The 19,234-nt window shown below is 29.1% G+C and overlaps 1 protein-coding gene across 3 annotated transcripts in view; it reads left to right on the top strand.

Annotated features, from left to right (window-relative positions):
* LOC107446644 (proton channel OtopLc) overlaps nucleotides 1-11,756 on the top strand; it is a 120,331-nt gene extending 108,575 nt beyond the window's left edge. For all 3 annotated transcript variants that reach the window (XM_016061335.3, XM_043043950.2, XM_016061334.3), the window contains 4 exons: nucleotides 1,879-2,137; nucleotides 5,331-5,491; nucleotides 7,454-7,634; nucleotides 8,440-11,756. In XM_016061335.3, coding sequence (XP_015916821.1) covers nucleotides 1,879-2,137; nucleotides 5,331-5,491; nucleotides 7,454-7,634; nucleotides 8,440-9,362 — 1,524 coding nt within the window. In that variant the 3' untranslated portion in view covers nucleotides 9,363-11,756. The remainder of the gene's footprint in view (nucleotides 1-1,878; nucleotides 2,138-5,330; nucleotides 5,492-7,453; nucleotides 7,635-8,439) is intronic.
* Nucleotides 11,757-19,234: the final 7,478 nt, after the last annotated feature.

Genomic DNA, 19,234 nt, shown 5'->3' with positions numbered 1-19,234 from the left:
TTTTTTTTTTTTAACAGTATGCAGAAGTTAGTGAATTACTTATTTTTGAAAAAAGTCATAAACGCGTAATACACTCACTTCAAAAACTGTGGTGAAATATCTCTCCAAATTTTGTGTTAAACCATACCAAAAATTGTGTGATCGAACACTTTAATTTGAATAAACTCTAAATCTAGTGTTCATATACACATTTAAGTGGTGTAGTTAAATCTAAATATCAATAGTAGAGAATACTTACCTTAAGCTCGCACATTCACACCATATTTCGCATTCGCAACAATTCCTTTGGTGTACATTTATATATTGTCATATGGCAACGTTAGATTTTTTACAATCGAGCACGACATGGTGCACGCCGCTATACATCGGCCAAAACAAGATTTCGTTGCTACAAAATGATCTTAAGTAAATGTCAATTTTTTTTAAGAAATAATTTTGCAATATTTAATTTCTATTCTTTCTGTTCGGTTAAGCAAAGCTCGAGTTCATCTAAATATTCTCTCTGCGCCTTATGTATTATTGACTTATAAAAATTTTATTTTTGAAATTACTGTGTATAGTCCGAAATTAATTATTCTTACTTTAATTTAATTGTAAAAATAACTTTACTGACTCTTATGCTTATCGTATTTTTTGTTATTATAAATTTTAATCTTACTGAACATCGAAAATGTTAGTGCCTACTTTACACCAAGAATAGTGTAAAGTAACGCTCTGAGAGTTTCACTACGCCTAGAACTGCTTTTAATTTTTTATTGCAATAAGAATTATCTATTGTGGTGGGTGATCTACTCCACTTTTGGTATAAATTAGTTTTTACCATTTGACTTACATTGTTTACCATTACTATTAAAATAGAATAATAGAAAAAATGCAGTTCGTATACAATTATAATGCAGTTTAATGCAAATATAGAGCAATTTATAATACCTATGAAAGTCAACAACAGCTTTTTAAAAGTAGAAAGAATGGTCTGTTTGCAGTCAATTATCAAATAATTTAGTCAATTACTTTTTAAAAAAAACAATGCAAGACGAAAATTTGTTACTTAATAACTTGGTGAGAAAACATTAAATGTAAAGGAGATTTAGGGATTTGAGAAAATCAGAATGAAATATATCAGAATGTTTTTTATATATTTTTTTCACTGTAAAAAAATCTATTCTTCTAATTCGTGAAAATTTCTTCGTTTTTGACGAAGCTGTTTTTTTTTGNAATTTCTTCGTTTTTGACGAAACTGTTTTTTTTAGGGGGGGGGGGATTTTCAGAGCGAACATTTCGTCAAACTGATAAAATTAGTATTTTCACTTGTTTGTGAATGCGAGAAAATAAGTACGTAATTAATCGCAAGAAATTGAATCGGAGAAATCTACTTGACAATCAGGAAACTACAGACAGACCTATCTCTCCTACACCATCTCATCATACAGTTTAAACGGAAAATGGTGATAAATTCTTAGAGTGCTCTAAAATGACGCACGAGTGAGGGATTAGCTTCGTCAAATGTAAGAGAGTTCTTACTGCGTCAAAAGTTATGTGATTCCATGACGAAATGTAAGCTAAAAATAAGAAATATTGCTCAAGAATTGCTAAACCGTAAAAAAAATTGTGTTCAGTTGAACAACTTTAGAAGCTCTGTATTAAGTAAATCAATTTAATGTTCTATACATATTATTTTATACCTAAAAAGTGGAACTTCTGTAATTGCATTTCAATGTTTTAAAGTGTATTTATAAAATTAACGAGATAATAAAAAAAAAAATTCCAATATTCACGAAAATATTTGTACCTTTTTTCTTTTCCTTGCTAAATCGTTCTAAATTCTTGTGAATATTATACATAATGATAGATGAAGATATTGTTCTGTTTATTTTGCAGGGTTTTTATTTATATCTCTATACGATGTCACTTTTGTTCTTGCTATACATCTACATTTACCTTTTACGGGATTCGACTGCGGGGAGTGGCTTGAGTGCTGTTGCGAAAAAAATCACCATTTTGGAGAGCTTACGACGATTGGGAGAAAAAGGAGTTGACAACGGTCCTGATGGTCCCGTCCCACCAAGATTGAAAAAATATCGAATTTCAGACAATGATAAAAGTCATGGAAGCTTATTTTTAAGAATAGGAGCAATAGGTGATGATTATAGCAAATATTATAATTAGGAAAAATTCTATATAAATAAAATTATTATTCAGACAATGATAAAAGTGATGGAAGCTTATTTTTAAGAATAGGAGCAATGGGTGATGATTATAGCAAATATTATAAGAATACCGAATTCTATATAAAATGACTATTCTTTGAATAATTTGAAAAACGGAAAATTGTAGAAAAATTATAGCATGTATTAACTGAAAAGGTGGGTTAAATCAATAAACTTAGGTGCTAAAATTAAAATTCCAATGAATATGTAACCTTAATTATTTTAGTTGTATAAATGTATGCATTCGTTAGAATCATGGTAGATAGACGTTTTCATAAATAAAACTGCTGGAACCATGCCGTCATTTTGGAATGGTACAAAGCATAAGCAAAAAGCCAAGAAAATGTTGAAACTTAAACTAAATGTAATAATCTGCAAATAAATAAAATTTTAGTCCATTCAAGGAAAAACTGTATAAAGTGCAACTATACTTTCGTATTAAAATAATTCAATTTGCTAGTAATTTAAATAAAAATGATAAAAGTTACTTCACATTTTATTCATGTATTAATGAACTTTAAGGTGAAAAGCTTGAAACACTCAGTAAAAAGTAAAACTGAACATGTTTCCATTTATTCGTGGCTGCATAAATTCTTCCTGTTTAATTTTGATACAATTTTAACATAATTTTGAATGAAAGTAAATAAAGTTTTTGTTTTAAAATTTAATTAGAAGGCTTAGTTTACATTTGTCATAGCAAATTAAAACACTTTAATTTTTTTCAAGTTTGTTATTTAAATTTATTATTAAAGTTAAAATATTAAAAGGTTAAAATTAAACAAAAAATTATTTAAAGAGAGAAAGATTAAATTAAAAAACTTTTAAAAAAACTAAAAAATTAAAAAATTAAAAAAATTTTTAATTTTAAAAAATTAAAATTTTTGCATCATAACAGTTGATATAAACCACCAAAAATATACATGCATGCCGATTCATTTACTTAGATAGAAATTATATTAACCAAATTACAGACTTAGAATTTTTCAACAATGCCAGTATTAGAAAATTGTGCAATTTTGGTTAATTATTTAGTACATATTCAGATATATTTATCCAAACACTGAGACAGGTAAGTTCCAAAATTTTATAGTTGAAAAATCAAAATCAGTAAAAGTACAATAAAGCTACTTTTCAAGATATTTTAAAAGATTTCAGAAATTGTGAATCGAGAATTTACTTAATACTATTATATATTTTTTTACACCACTCTCCCCTAAATTTTAAATATTATATTTAGAACAATAATTTTTTTACACTGAGGGAAAAAAATATGGTCAAAATTGTCAGAATATGGAAAAAATTACCATGTTTCTGACTCCATACATAAAAATGTAAAAACCGTCATTTTATGGTACAAATGTCTATTGTATCTAGTTCTGTAAATATTTGGTGCATTCAATAAATAGCGAGTCAGATGTTATTACATAATTTTTTTTTATTGGAATATGTATTTTCTGTAATTGTATAGGTATTTAATCCTTTCTGATACTAGTTGTACAGTGCACAAAAAAGTGATCCTGAATAACTGCTTCCCCTGGATTAGTGATTTAGTGACCGGGTTTTCACATACCAAGAATCGATCTTAATGGTTCAAGGGTAAAACTTTAAATATACTGGTTAATTTGAGGAGATGATACGTCAACTTACAAATCAGTCACAAAAATATACATTTTCTGAATACACATACCTTTTTTCAAAGGTTTGGGATTCATATGTCAAGTTACAAATCAGCCACAAAAATATACATTTTCTGAATAAACATATCTTTTTTCAAAGGTTTGAGATTCTTGGCCGTTAAAATACAGGGAAAGCCGCAATCTGGAAAATAGGATAGCGATAGTTTAGGAAAGACAGCAGCTGAAAGGTAGATCCTTTAATATTAATTTCTCGAAAACATTTTAAGTTGAACGAAAACTTTTTCGCACACGTTTATATAATTCGTTTATCAAAAGATTATCATTCGTTTATCAAATTTTAGCAATTATTTATTATTTTCATTATTTTATTTAATAAAGATACAAAAAAAATGATTTCTAATGTATACAACTTTTTTACAATTTTTAAAATTTCAATTTTAAATGACAAAATGTAAAATCAGTTTAAAATTCTCTGACTTATCAAATTTGAAAAAAATAACATAAAATTTAGTTTCTAAAATTTTGAAAAAGTTTTTCAAATTAATTTCATTTTTCAATTTTGAAGAATGAAATTTAGTTTGAAAATGTAATGATTATTTTCATTTTTCATTATTTGATAGAAAATTGTATATTTGACTAATTTTGTATTTTGTCAATTAAAATAACATACTTTAAAAAGATGATATGTATTCAGAAAAAGTATATTTTACAGCTTTTTCATAACTGAAAATATCGTGTGCACTAGTCAATTAGCATATTTAAGGTTAGGCCCTTGAACCATTAAGATTGAGTTTTAGCAGATGAAAATACGATCATTAGATCAAAGTTTTTCAGGGTGATTTTTTTTTTTTTTNTTTTTTTGCTCACTGTACAATTCCATTCCTTTCATAAGCTGCTGTTTAGACCAGTCCCCCCCCCCCATACCTTGACTTCGTTGTCCATTTGAAACCCATGTCTTTGCAGTGCTTTTTTGAGTTCATCGAAGATGCGGAAGTTACAAGTTACATGGGGACAGATCTGGATTATAGGGAAGGAGCTCAGGATTTCCCATTTGAATTTCTGCAGACGTTCTTTCATATTTTTGGCTGTGTGTGAATGAACATTGAATTTTAATGGGATGACTCTACAAGAAAATTTAAAAGGGTACGAAGAGGCTATTTGCGATAGATCCTAATAAGTCTTGCTTACAAAAAGGAATGAAGGGGTTGGTTATCACTTGCTTATCATTGCTGCGTGACAAGTACTACATCGAGCAAGTGGAAAGCGCATGAATCTTTTTTGTCACTTCAATAGCAGCCGTCCCTAATTTTCTAAATAACATTTATGACCTCGTTATTTATTGACTGTACCTAATGTCTCCCTTAGTTTTTCTCATATGCTACAACTCATTTTTTATTTAAATTCCCTTCAACTGAAAAAAAAATCTTTTTTTTTTTTTTTAATTTCAAAAATAGCTCCTTTTAAAATTTTTAATATCCTTTTTCAGCTTTTGGTCTAGGAACAATGGTTTATAATGGCTTAGAGTTTGGATCTTTCTTTGAGGTGCCACCTTCATCCCTGTGTTATAATGTTTTTTTAGGTCTTAATCCCATTTTGCAAATGATTTTCACCTTTGCTCAAATGTATTTCATATTTGTCAATGCCCGGGTAAGTACAGTCTGGTGATTTTTTATTTTTATTTTTACAAGATTGTAAAAAGCCTAAAAATTTTTCAAATTCGAAAAAATTCTGCTCTTTTAATATTTAAAATAATAACATTTTGTAGTTGACAGCAATTGTTAGAATTAACAGTTTGTAGCACACATTACAGTTTGTAGCTGTTGGAATTCCTTAAGAATCCTTTCTAGGCGACTAAATTTCATTTAAACCTCCAAACAATGCATGTTTTTCGTTAAATTTTAAATGCGTTTCTCGTGAGATAATTGTTAGTTAATTTAAAACCTAAAATTTTCTAAGGATGTTTTCAATTTTACATGTAATTTTTATCTCTACATTTGCAAGCATGCTTTGGTTTCATTTTCAAGCCCAACTAGCACATTCTTTCAAAGAGAAACTCACGCTTCTGGATGGAAATTTCGATATATAGAGTAAACATTCAGAAAAATTTCATTTCAGAAAAATGAATGAGGCATATTCTTGCCCGCTTTATTTCATTTGTATAAGGAAAATTAAATTTATATTTAGTTTTTGTGTAGCATCACCAACTATTCATTTCTTTTGTTCAAATTAGATTTATATTTGAAACGGAAATTATTTAAAAAAAAAAATCTAAGAAGTGCGAACAGAAAGTTTTGATATATAAAAATGAGGAGATATTGCCCACAAAAAGGATCGGAGGGAAAGAATACAGTACGTTTCCTGTAGTTCTAGGATTTAGCACAAGAGCATTACAAGAACTTGAAAAAGCAAACTGCTACCCTCATCAAGAATAGAGCATAGCTATTTTGTTTCGCTTTCTCAAAGCGATCACCTACATTTTAATAGCTCAATGGCATTAATGGCATTATTGTATTTGTTCTCAAAACCAAAGCAAAACAAAAAAGTAATAATGAAAATTTAGTCTTCACTACCAATGGTTAGTTTATCGAGAATTATTATTCACTATATTTAAAATTATTTCGTTGAATTGTGTGCAAACTTTCATACTTTAACTCTAATGGCAATGCTAGAGAGAGATAAAGAAAGCAAGATGTAGCACACAAATCACAGTGCTATATTTTTCTTTCCCATCTGAGAAACTCATGACTGACTCAGAGATGGAAAACTAAGTTACACGTCATGTTCGAATGCAATTAACTGGTCTAAGTGAACAGACTAAAGTATTAATGAAATTTTTTGAAAACTTTTGATTACTTATTGTGTTGAGGAAGGTGGAAAATATTTACAGAAAATTAATTTATATACACGCATAAAAAATTTTTAAAAATACTCTTAACCGATTAGTTCAAATTCATAGCCATAAGTTTTGTATTTAGTTTAGAAAAAAGGATATTCTAAATAGAAATAATGATGATTGTAACTGGAAAATTATTATCAGTATATTGATGATTTATAGCGTGTACCGAAAAATGAAAGAAAATTTTAAAATTTAAAAAAAAAAATTTAAATGTACACTTTGCGGTTTTCTGTTCAGAAAACTATATATATTTTTTTCCACCAAGTTTCAAAATAAGTTCAAAATTTTGTTAAAAGATAGTGCTGTTACGTAGAAAAATGAACTGAAATATGTTTTTTGCTGCATTTTAGGCTATTTAAGCAGAAATATTTGAACGAGTGTCAGTTAATTTTGTTCCCATAATAAAATATGTTGCGGCAAATAATGTTTTTTTCCCCTTTATTTATTTAAAAAAAAATTACTGTAACTTTTTGTAATTCAAAACTACGTAAATCTTAAAACTATGTAAATGATGATTGTAATGCTAGAATAAGTCACTTGAAGAATAAGTCACTTGTATCCTGATCAGGATGCAGCAACCGATACATTTCTATTTTCTCTCGTTTTTCTTTAATTGATTTGTCAAATTGTTGGTCATTTTTCGAATACTCAGTGAAAATTTTTCTTTGCAATATATATTATGTATTTAATTTGTTATTATTTTCTTAATTTAGCTCAATATTCAAAAGTTCAAAGTAGTTGCTCGATTCGGGCTCATGCACATAATAGCGACAAATCTCTGTGTTTGGATTAGAACTGTTGGAAAAGAGGCACTGGAAGCGATAGCAGAAAATCAAAGAGAAAGTGGACTCGGTTCCAGCTTAGAGGAATTAATACTACCCTTTCGTGTAACAGGTACATAAAATTAATTAAAATCCTTTTACCTAAAGTGGTATGCATTCCGCAGTGTACATCGTCTATGGTGACAACTAAAAAAGTAACACAAAAGTAACATAACACAGTTTTAAAAAACACATACGATTTCAATTGTATTATTTATGTAACTGGAACGCCTATTTTAATAATAGCATAAGCAGTCAGTCTCAAAAATTTAAGTTCTAAGCGATATTTGATTAAACAATTGAAAAATATATAATACAAATAACAGGGAAAATTTTTAAGATATAAGGAAAATGGAATGAGGTTAAGAAAGTTTCGTTAATTAGAATATATTTTATTCTTTAACATTATAATTTTTTTTAAACATTTTGTCTAAAATGATCACCACAAAATTTCAGTGCATTGTGAATTTTTTTTAAATGCCTAAAGCTGCAAAATGAACTGAAACCGGCGTTTTGTATATATATATATATATATATAAATTTTATTATTTTACACATTNATATATATATATTACTTAGAATCTAAAAAATAAAAATGCTTAGCTAATGACTTGTATACATTGAAAGAATACTTTGCCTGTAAAGGAATTACAATTCACTCCTATATACACTTTTACATTTATATAATATTGTTAAACAGTGTTCTCGATATCGAACTTTAATTTTAGCATTTCTTATTTTGTAATCACTAATCAGCAACCCACAAAATAAGAGAAATTTTTTGCTTTGTAGTATTTACTTTACTGAGAATGAAAAAGCTAATTTACATATTTTGAATTCGTAAGACGGAACATATATATATTTTTCTTATTTTGCAGAAGAGCACAACAACACTACCTTAAACTTAAGTAATCCCTGCCAAAAGCAAAATATCATGGGATCAATAGTGTCTGATGCTTCACCATTTCTGTATCCCTTCATTGTGGAATACAGTCTAATAGCTGCTGCTGTGCTGTATGTTATGTGGAAGAATATTGGGCACAATCCAATGTTTCGTATTGAACAAAGTGCTGAAGATGCCTTATCAAGAACTTCAAGTTCACAATCCTTTCACAGAGTTAATTGTGCAGGTTCAAGTCGAGGATTATTTTTGGGACTTTTCTTATTGGTTATAGCCACTATTTGCCTGATTGTCTTTTTTGTCTTTATTCATCATGAAAACCTCAATCTTTTAGCAGTTTATCTTTCAGACTTATCTCATTCCATAATTATGCTCATTTCTATTTTTGCTATCATAGTTGGTTTTTTTCGAGTAAGAGCTTTGCGTTTTCACTACGATCGTAAAGACCATCTTCGAGATCTTCTACTTCGTGTTAGTGCCTTTGGTTTGTATACTTACGCTATGTTTGGTATTATCGCTGGGACTCTTTCACCACTTCACTACACTCCTAATTTACTTGTCATGATCACCAGTTGTCTAACGATTATTCAAGTCACTTTACAATCGTTGTTTGTAGCAGATATAACATGCAGATCTACATATCTTCCTGAACATGATAATACAAAACCGGGTCGGCAAGTCATCACATTTTTACTCATGGTCAATCTCACATTTTGGATTATCTATACATTTGAAATGCAAAAAGTACAAGCTAGTCCAGTGCAGCTAGGGTTTTATGGTTTCATGGCGTGGACTGTAATAGTTAGAACCACTTTACCATTAAGTATCTTTTTTCGATTCCATTCCTTTATAACATTTGCAGAAGTATGGAAAAATTCGTATAAGAATATTTGCAATTAAATATGTGATACCATCTTACTGTAAAAGCAACTTACAAAAAGATGCGATTCTTCTAAATTTAAATGAATTTCGCAAACAAGATTCAAAGCATCCATTTTGTCAAATGAATCAAAATGAAGACATTGACTTTGATACAAAATATATACTTACATATATCTTATTCAACTACCAATATATGTTGTGCATTGTGTTTTCTGTTATGCTGTGGTGTGAAGTGTATGCAGCTGATTATTGATGGTGGCAAAAGCTCCTTTACACGATTAGTTGTTTTTGATATAGTGCCAAAATATACACAAATGTGCAAGAATGTGTGTTAGTGTAGTTAGAAAAATATTGTAGATTTAGATTGCTGTTTTCTAGAATTTAAGAATTATATATGTGACATAGAGTTCTGTTCATTCTGATACTTGGAGCTGATATCGAATGTGTTGTAGCTTAAGTTGCTATTTATAAGGTGTGCTGAACTGATGCATTAATTTTTTGAGAAGTGGTGGTTAATTTATAGGCTGTTTAAAACAAAAAATGGTTGCATTTAGAGGGTGGAAGTTGTATTGAAAGGATCCAAATAAAACTTCAAATCTGTGTTGCATAAATCATGCAGCTGAAGTTGACAGCCTAAAATAAAGTTTGAAATTTCACTTTATACAGAGTAATAGCAAAGACAAAGGAAAAATAATTAAGTTGTACTCAATCCATGAGGTTGCTTTAATGACAAAAGTCAAATGTTATCAGATAGGATGATTTGACTGGGCGTAAATCATATGTCCTCTCAGATTCCTAGCCAGTCAAATCACCGGATCTAGATCTTGGGCTATGAAGGGTTACCTCACAGATCATATGTAATGCTCGAAAGCTCACATCGATGTCTCATCTATTGCTATTCATACTTTTGTGCAATGGTATCGTTGTCGTACACTTTCAACGTGTGTTTTGCAAATAAGGTTTGTAGATAAATTACACAGGTTTGAAAGTGGATGAAAACTTTTGCTATACTTTTAGTGTAACTATCTTTTTTCTTTCCATTATTTTTATAAGCATTCAGTTAGCAATATGTGATAGTAATAATTTTTCAAACTTAAATTTTGGTCATGAAAAGTATATGCGCAAAATAAAAATCAGAAACCTTAATAACTTTTAAACTAATGATTGGATTTTCAAATATTATGATCCAATCGTAAACGAGGAAAAAAACTCAAATATGCTTTTTAATTTGTACAAAAACATTCTTTCACTGAATAAACAAACCTATTTTCCCGGATTTAAATTCTTGATCCTTAAAATATGGGTGCATGCTCAATTTAAAAAATATGGTCCCAATAATTAAGGCTGGTCGACATTTCATGCCTCCTAATGTCAAGTTCATTTTTTATGTCATAATTTTAAAATTTTCATATCTCAAAAAATAATTGACTAATTCTCTCTGAAATTTGAATTCTGTCCTTTAAAATTACACAGCTGGAAATAATGTAAAAATTTGAATACCTTGTAATTCAAAAATTTCTGACTGTTACTAAAATGTATAGTAAGTTATTTTTTTCACTTAGAATTATCTTTACAAAAACGAGCTCCATAGTTATGTGGAAACTTTTTTTTGATTCTCTTAAATAGTTCCAGAAATATAAAGCAAAAAGTGAAATTAACATTAAGGGGCCCAAAATGTCTTGTCTAAACTTTGGAACCATATTTTCTTGAAAGAAGCTACTTCCCATATTTTGAGGATAAAGTATCCAAATCTATCGAAAAAAGGGTATGTTCATTCAGAAAAAGTACGCTTCTTTGTATTAATTAGTGTATTATAGTTAAGCTCCCCAAATCATTACTATTGCATCTTAATCCATGACAATTTGATCATTAGAGCAAAAGTTATTAAGGTGATACATTTTTTATTTCGTGTCACAGTACATAACACAAAATGTAGTCTTATTCAAAATTATTATGTTGACAAGGTTCTATCAAACTCTAAGTATTGTCAATTTAGTTTTAACCACCCTGCATCTGACGAGCTATGGGCTTGAACAATCTGAAAAATGATTCAGTCCCAGTCATAACTGCTCTTTTGGCGTCATTTCTTAAAACTGTGGAATTTTTAATTTGACCATGAAATAATAATGATGAAAATATAATAAAAATGCTACAGGGAAATTTTCTTTTAATGGAATGTTCTTGGAAAATAATTTTAGTTATATAATGAAAAGGAAAATTTAATACCGCTAACAATTTTTCAGTGAAGTAACTCATGCTGCTGGTTAACTATGATTTGTTTTTGTATATAATATGATTTTGATTATGAAAATTTTTAAAACAATTTGCATAACTTTAAAAAAAATGAAAAAAATAATAAGAAAGAGATAGAGAGGGAGAAAATTAAACCAATTTACACAAGGAAAAAAGAAACTTTGAATAACCAAAATTAGCCAGATAATTTGAGAAGAAACTTATTTTGTATTCAATTAAAACTTTATTGTAGAAATAATCGAATTTTTTCTTTTACTTTTTTGTATAAGTACTGTTTTTAACCCTTTCGCGAGTAGATGTTTTTATTTCGCCATTATCACCTTTTTAATTACATGACTGATTTGAGAGATGCGTGGGATTCGATACTGATTTCATTAAGTAATAAAACAATGTTAGGGACATTCAAACACCTTCAGAATGGAATTTAAGAATTGTTAAGTTAAATAGTTTTTTGAAACACATTTCCTGCATTTTTGAGCAAAGACCAATTGGTAGAGGTTCTTGGGGAGTACTGATTTGGGGGCTCTCTTGAATTTCCAGAAAATAATTCGAAAGTAAAATAATGAATAGTTATAGTAAAGATCTTTAACTATTTATTTATCTCATGACAGTTCAATGAATAAAGAAGAAATTATGGTAATTCAATTTAATTTGAATTATTTATATTTTAAAAGCTATTTGCGTCAGATTTATACGAATAAAAATCCAAATTTAATCGTTCAAAAGGTTTACTTCAAATTTGTTAATTAGTTAATACTAACTTTTAATTTAGTTGAGGAATTAAATACAAAAACATACTTTACCTGAATTTTTTCTGACACATTTGAATTTTTAACCATGAAAATATAAATATAAAAAGAGGCCGCAATCAGAATCCAAAAGCTTAGTCAGAAGAGCGGCAAAAAGTTAGGGCCCTTTAAAGTTTCACTTTTTGAGGTTCTGGTCCTATAATTTGAATTGTAAATTATAATAATTTTATATACTTTTAAACTATTAAATTTTAATTAAAAGAAGACAAAATTTAAAAAAAAATTGGTCGAATAGTTTCGAAGTTAAAAAAAAGTTCAAAATATCATATTTTTAATTTTTTACGAACTATTTGACAGATTGTGTTCAAATTTCGTATTTTGATATTAAAAATTACATAGTTTGAAATGTTGGAAACATTTCAACTCCTAAAGATTCAAAATTTTTCGAACAAATGTAAAATAATATAATAAGAAATAATAAAATAATTATAAAATATTACTTTTTCATGAGATCTCTTTGGGTAAACGAGTTTCATAAGTAGGAGCAGAAATTTTTTGAGTTACGCAATTAGTTTTAGAAATATGACAAAAAATGCGAAAAGTGAAATTAGCGGCCAAATTTCAGTGATAAGCGGCCAAAACTTTTGTCCACTCTCTTGACTAAACTAATGGGATTATATTATTAAACTAATGGGATAGAATGAAACGAATAGCAGAAATATTATTGAATTAGCCAGTTATGATCAGACGCTAACGTCGAAAAAAAATTGACTAAAGAGGTGAAGGTGAACCAGAAAAAAAAGTGAAGGTAAAATTGAAGGCGAGTAAAGTCTGTAAGATTTGGAGGTCTCCGAACTTAAAAATTGCATAGCACCTCAAGGATGAACATTCGATATTAAAACTATGAAGCAGAATTTCACGAAAACTGGACAGCAGCATAATGATCAAAGGGAATTTTAGCTAACAAATAATAATCCAGAACCATCACTAGGTGGCGTATCAAGAATAACATTAAAAAAATCTCCAGCAACCTCCTGTTTACAGCCATGCTCAATACGATATCTACTGTTTGGTTTTTACTAGAACTCCTCCAGGCGCGTGCTATAGTTTGTCTAAGCTAAGAACTCCTCTCGCCACAAAGTCTGAGGCCGTCTGGTGCTATGGAAGCAAGAATGGCGCATTTTAGGGAGGGTAGCTTCACTCTAGGACTAACACAATAGACCGAAGAAAAAGATTCCCTTTCTCCCGCCGACATGAGCCGAAACCACTCCAAAACAGTGACCCCGCACCCCTACTTGAAATAGCCATACCTCGTTACCATAGTCACCACCACAAGTCCAGACGAATGTCTGGAGGAGTTCTTACTTTTGACAAACTATAGAAGTAACTATGGTTGGAAAGATGAGTTATTTCGAATAAAATGGTAATAAGGTTAACCGTTTCTCATTGGTTTAGGCTGAGAGAGTCATGTCGTGACTTGAATTCTCCTCTATCAGAAATGATTTTACTCTTGTTTTCATGGCAGTAGACATCCTAAGACTTTTGTTGGAAAGAGATATAGTCTGTCTATCTAAAGAACTCCTACCCATATAGTGCCTGGGGATGCTTGTTGCAATAAAAATAAGATGTAACACATTTTAGAGAGAGGAGCTTTTGATACTTTTCTCACCGAGCACAGTCAAAACATTTTATAAGTGTTTATCTCAACCCCTTCCTGAAAAAAAATTGTTCAACCTCGTAACCATAGACACTTTAGGCGATTGGCGAGGGAAGTTCGATAGGTAGACAGATTATACTATTCTTTGCTATCGTCTGAAAACGTAAAATTGCGTGTTCAATCATTGGCGTATGCCAGAAATGCTTTGCACATAGCATGCTGTCTTTGCTCTAACGTAAGTTTTACATATATGTATATATTTTTTATGTAACCGTCGTTAAACAGTTAACCAAATTTTTTGATTACGACTACCGATGTTCAACTCAGACGATTGTAACTTTGAACCCAATCCAGAAGACAAGAAATCAACTATTAGGAGAAATTTGTCCTCGTGGAGGACTTGCTGATGAAACTAACTGGCAATAGCGTTACATGGAGAGGAAAACCACGAAAACCTCCCAAGGTTAGCCTGATGACAAGGGGACTCTAGCCCATGATCCGTCTACCACTGTGTTTTTTTTAAGGCAGCACTGTGGTCTGTGCGATCCAGGTGCGGAATTCGAATCGACCTGTCATTGCTGGGATTCGAACCCGATGCACCTCATTGGAAAGCAAACGCTCCCTCCCCTGAGCCACCGCGGCTCTCTTACATAAGTTTGATATTACGATAAACCAAGTCTGTCAAAATTCACTGAGATTCAGTTCTTGGAGTCGGAGAAGTCAAATTGTAGAAAAACGCGCCATCTCTTAGTGACTTGTTTGATCGAAATCTTTTGTTAGATAAAATTCCCATCTTTTTTTTATGCCACTTTCAAATTTTAATGAAATTTCGCTGCATAGTTTTTGTCGCTTGCAAATGAAAACTTTAATTACAGACAGTATTTTAAAGGTGGTGATTATGGAATTCATTTCATAGATGATAGTGGCGAATGAGCATAAAAATAATAGAACTTCTCAATGTTTGAAAAACGTTCATAGAACAAATGTAACATAAAATGTAAGTCAGTAAAAACAAGATTATAACATCTGAATGAGTTTTATTTATACTTTGCAGGATTTGTTACGAGTTTACAAATTATAAAAATGATTTATATTTACCAAAAACTTTTCTTCTGATAAACTCAGAGCAATTTTTATTGCTAGTTGACTTAAAATATTGCAAAATTTTGAAGGCAGCATTTTGTACAAGTTTTAAAAGTAGCAAAAGAAAATTTCCGAACTACTTAGTTCTTTGTATTCTTCGTATAAATTTTAAGCAACTTTTACAAAAATAAATCACCTTCTATAATTTTGTATTTTCATTGTCTGTAAGCATTGTTCTATCTGTATCCAAATTTTACTTTAAATGAAACTGTTTACAGTTCTGTGTAATAAAATTTGTGTAAAATATATTGTGCCTACTGTTTTAATTCAGAGGGGGCACCAAAAGAAAATATTAAAGAAAATTTCAATCAGTATTTCTTCCCAAAATTGTTTTTTTTCCCTCCCAATTACAGAAATCATTTTGATGACCATTTTTTGTTCTCATTTTTGATAATTTCGCGATCTTTCAACAGCATTATGTTATTTTTAATGATGATTTTGTGAGAAAATCATGTCCTTTTTAACAAATCGCGATTTCTAAAATTTTTTTGAAACTGTTATCATTGCAGTTTGTTCTGGGAGACACCCAATAATATTTTATTCGATTTGTCACTTCTCAGACTTTTCAATGAAAATGAAGTTTATGAGTGATTATACCATTTAAATGAGCATTGGAAAACTTAAAAAAAATTTTTTTTGTATGATATATTAAAAAAACAGGAAGGAAATTGTTAACTTTTACAAATACTCTTGCTAGTTAAAGAATTTTGTGGAAGAAAATACCAAGGATATTCTGAAAAAACTCGTAAATTCGATTTTCAACCATGTTATGTTCATCTGTACGTATGAAACTTAATTTTTTTCTTTTTAAATCACGAAACCCGAGATTTTTTAATTTAATCCCGTTTTTGGTAGATAACGGATATACTCAAATTCACACGAATAATGCATAGAACCTACTTTCACTTACCTATTTAATTCTTCGTAATATAGAATACAGTTTCGTAAAAACCCAATTAAATTGAATCACCTCTGAGTTGTGTAGGGTAAATTAATAAAATATTTTGAAAAATAAATTTNCATGGTATTAAAACCATTCATTGATATTAGATACCATTTTTTTTAAGTTTAGCAACTTTTCCTGAATATACACATTGTTACAGTACACATTGTTTGCAACAGTACACAACAGTATACGAACAGTACACATTGTTTGATAGAAGATACCACGATAATAGATACCATTAGATACCACGATATGCATATTGTTCTATATAAGATATATTCACTACCGCGCGTTCTCTTATTATAGAGATGAACCTTGCTGACCTAGTCACAAAGGTATACAGCGAGGCCCACCTCCAAATTAATACGATAAAATTTATTGTTATAAAGTAGCAAAAAAAATAAGTAACATTTATAAACAAGTATTAAAATCAAGTGGTTTACACGCAAGGTTTTGGGCAAACTAAAAGAAAATAAGCACACAATTAGAAAATTGAAAGAAATTTAAATATTTTGACTATATGTATAATTTACAGTAGCCAAGTTGGGGTTTAAGTCAAGTTCAAGTTATTTAATCACCTGAAAATATTCTTTTATAATATTTTCTTTAAATGCTAATCAATTTTACAATATCCGGAAAAGTTTTTTTTTTCAGCAAGCGTCAGCAACAGATACTTAACCAACGATCACCTGTGTGTATTCATCAGATTCAGACAGTATATATAGTGAAATGTTTACATTGGGGTTAGCTTTATTCAATGAACGCATAGAACGGTAGTTCAAGGTTTCTTAACGGTTCTTAACACTTTTTTAAGAATGTTTTGATCCAATTTAATATCTTTGATTCGTTAAAGTCTTGCTGTTAGTAGTTTCCCCTCAGAAAAAAAAAAGAATAAACGGAGAGTAAATTGATAGACTGGCACCGAGCTTATTATTAAGTATTTTTTAAATAAACATGCATGCATTTTCATAAGTTTCTTGTTGCATTTTTATATTTAAGTGAAAAATAAATTAATAATTTCTTGAAAAATCAAGTAACAGTAAAGAGAAACCAAAGAGAAAACCAAACTCCACTGTGATTAGGAAACGCATATTTCCATGAAAACAAAACTAAAAATAATTTATTTTTTATTGTTTAGTTTCTTAAATTTATTTAATTTCATATGTTTTGCTGAAGTTTTTCTTCTTCAGCAGTTTAACATAATTAAGATAACAGTATTTTTTGCAACTATTTATTCTCGTAAAAATGTTAAGTAACGATTAGTAAAGAAAACTGAAAATGTAAAGCTTTTATTAAAAAGTATGAATAAAATACTAAAATTAGTTCATAATTTTATATTTTCGAATTTCAACTTAATTGAAATTTCATACGCTTTATTAATGCGAAGAGAGTTGTATGCTAAATGGCAGGAAATAATGTTTCCTGTGTTTTTTGCAACCATTAACTTGATTAATCAAAACTTTTATTAACTTGATTAATCAGGGACAATAAACCAAATTATAAAATTTCAGCGTGCAACGGATTCTTCATTAGCAATATCTATGCTGTTAAACATTTATTTCTATTGTTCGGAAATTAAGGAAGTTATGTAGTTTCTCCCGGTAAGCTGAGAAAAAAGTATGGTCAAAACTACCAGAATATGGTAAAATTTACAATATTTCCGGCACTATTAGAACACTATAAAACTGGGTAATTTTTACCGAAGCGAAACGGTAATGATTGTGGTAAAATTAACTGTAAAATATGGTTTTATAATATGCAATAAAATTTGATAAATGGGATAAAATTTGGTAATTTAATCATAATACCTTAGATCATGGTATTAAAACCATTTATTCGGTTAAATTTAGTTTTCAGTTTTGTACTTTTTTCTAAATGTGTGGCGATAAGAACTATACTTTTGAAAACCAGAAATTCAAATAAGCCGTTTTGATATGAACCGAAAAATTATCAAATGAATGGCTTAAATACCAGTTATTTTGGTTTTATTAACCAGAATTATGATTTTTTTCACCATAAATGTCATTACCATACAGTACGGTAATTTTACCAGAATTTTTTTCTCCGTGAATGAAGTATGTTATTTAAAATTTACGAAACCTTAGTCAATTCAGAAAGTGTTGTAGTTTTCTCTACTGTGTGAGCTTCAACTTATACTTTTATGAAAATCTTTTCAAATTTGCACACAATTTTAAAAAAAGAAGAAAAAATCTTTTGTTCAAAAAAGTAATAAGAGATAAAGTAATAAGAGATGAGAGAAAAAGTAAAAGAAATAAGTTTTAAAAATTGAAATCTCTTCTTTTATTGAGAATTATATAATTACTCTATGATTTAATTTTATTGACTAGATATTTTCAAAAGTATTGGGTAATTAGATTTTTGCTTAGAATAATAGTTTCAATGAGTAAGTTTTATGAATTAAAAACATTGCTTATATTGAACTAAGGATAGACATTGCGTTATGTAGTTATACTTAACTTTCACTGTGATTTTATTTCACAAACTATTCTTATAGTTCTGTTTAGAATGGCGAAAATTATAAAAGTATTAATATAAAATTAATTAAAAAATGTTGCTCTTGATAGAAGCAACTCGAATTTTAATGGCTTTAACTTCATAAGGTCTCATAATTTAAATTTATAATTCACGTCAGATTTTATTAACACAAAAATTTTAAATAATTTTCAAAATTGAGTACATCTTTTGAAGCAACTGCTTTCTCTACACATGCAAATTGAAATCATTAAAAAAAAAAGTTTCATACTGTTTTGTTTGCTACCTAAACAAAACCGAATTTTTTTTTTTTAAATGTCTCTTTTGTCCCTGAAATAATAATAATAAAAAAAGACGATTTAAAAGAAGAATAAAACGACAATTTAAATTCTTTCTAACAGTTAAACAGTTTATTCCCGGAAAAATATTCTACAGATTAAGTTTCGATAACTGATATGCGATATATCATCAAAGACCTTTAACTTCTCTATATATTATGCCGTAAAAAATGAAATAAAAAAGAGCCGCCTGATCAAAAATGTCAAATAGAATAAGGGAGGGAGGGAGGAATCAAAGAAAGGCAAGACTACAATTGAAGTTAGAGCAGGTGAGGTATTAACTACAAGATCGGGAAGAAAGGAAAGGGACT

The sequence above is a fragment of the Parasteatoda tepidariorum genome, chromosome X1 (assembly GCF_043381705.1).
Source record: "Parasteatoda tepidariorum isolate YZ-2023 chromosome X1, CAS_Ptep_4.0, whole genome shotgun sequence".
Taxonomy (NCBI): domain Eukaryota; kingdom Metazoa; phylum Arthropoda; class Arachnida; order Araneae; family Theridiidae; genus Parasteatoda; species Parasteatoda tepidariorum.
This window is presented reverse-complemented; position numbering and strand designations above follow the sequence as displayed.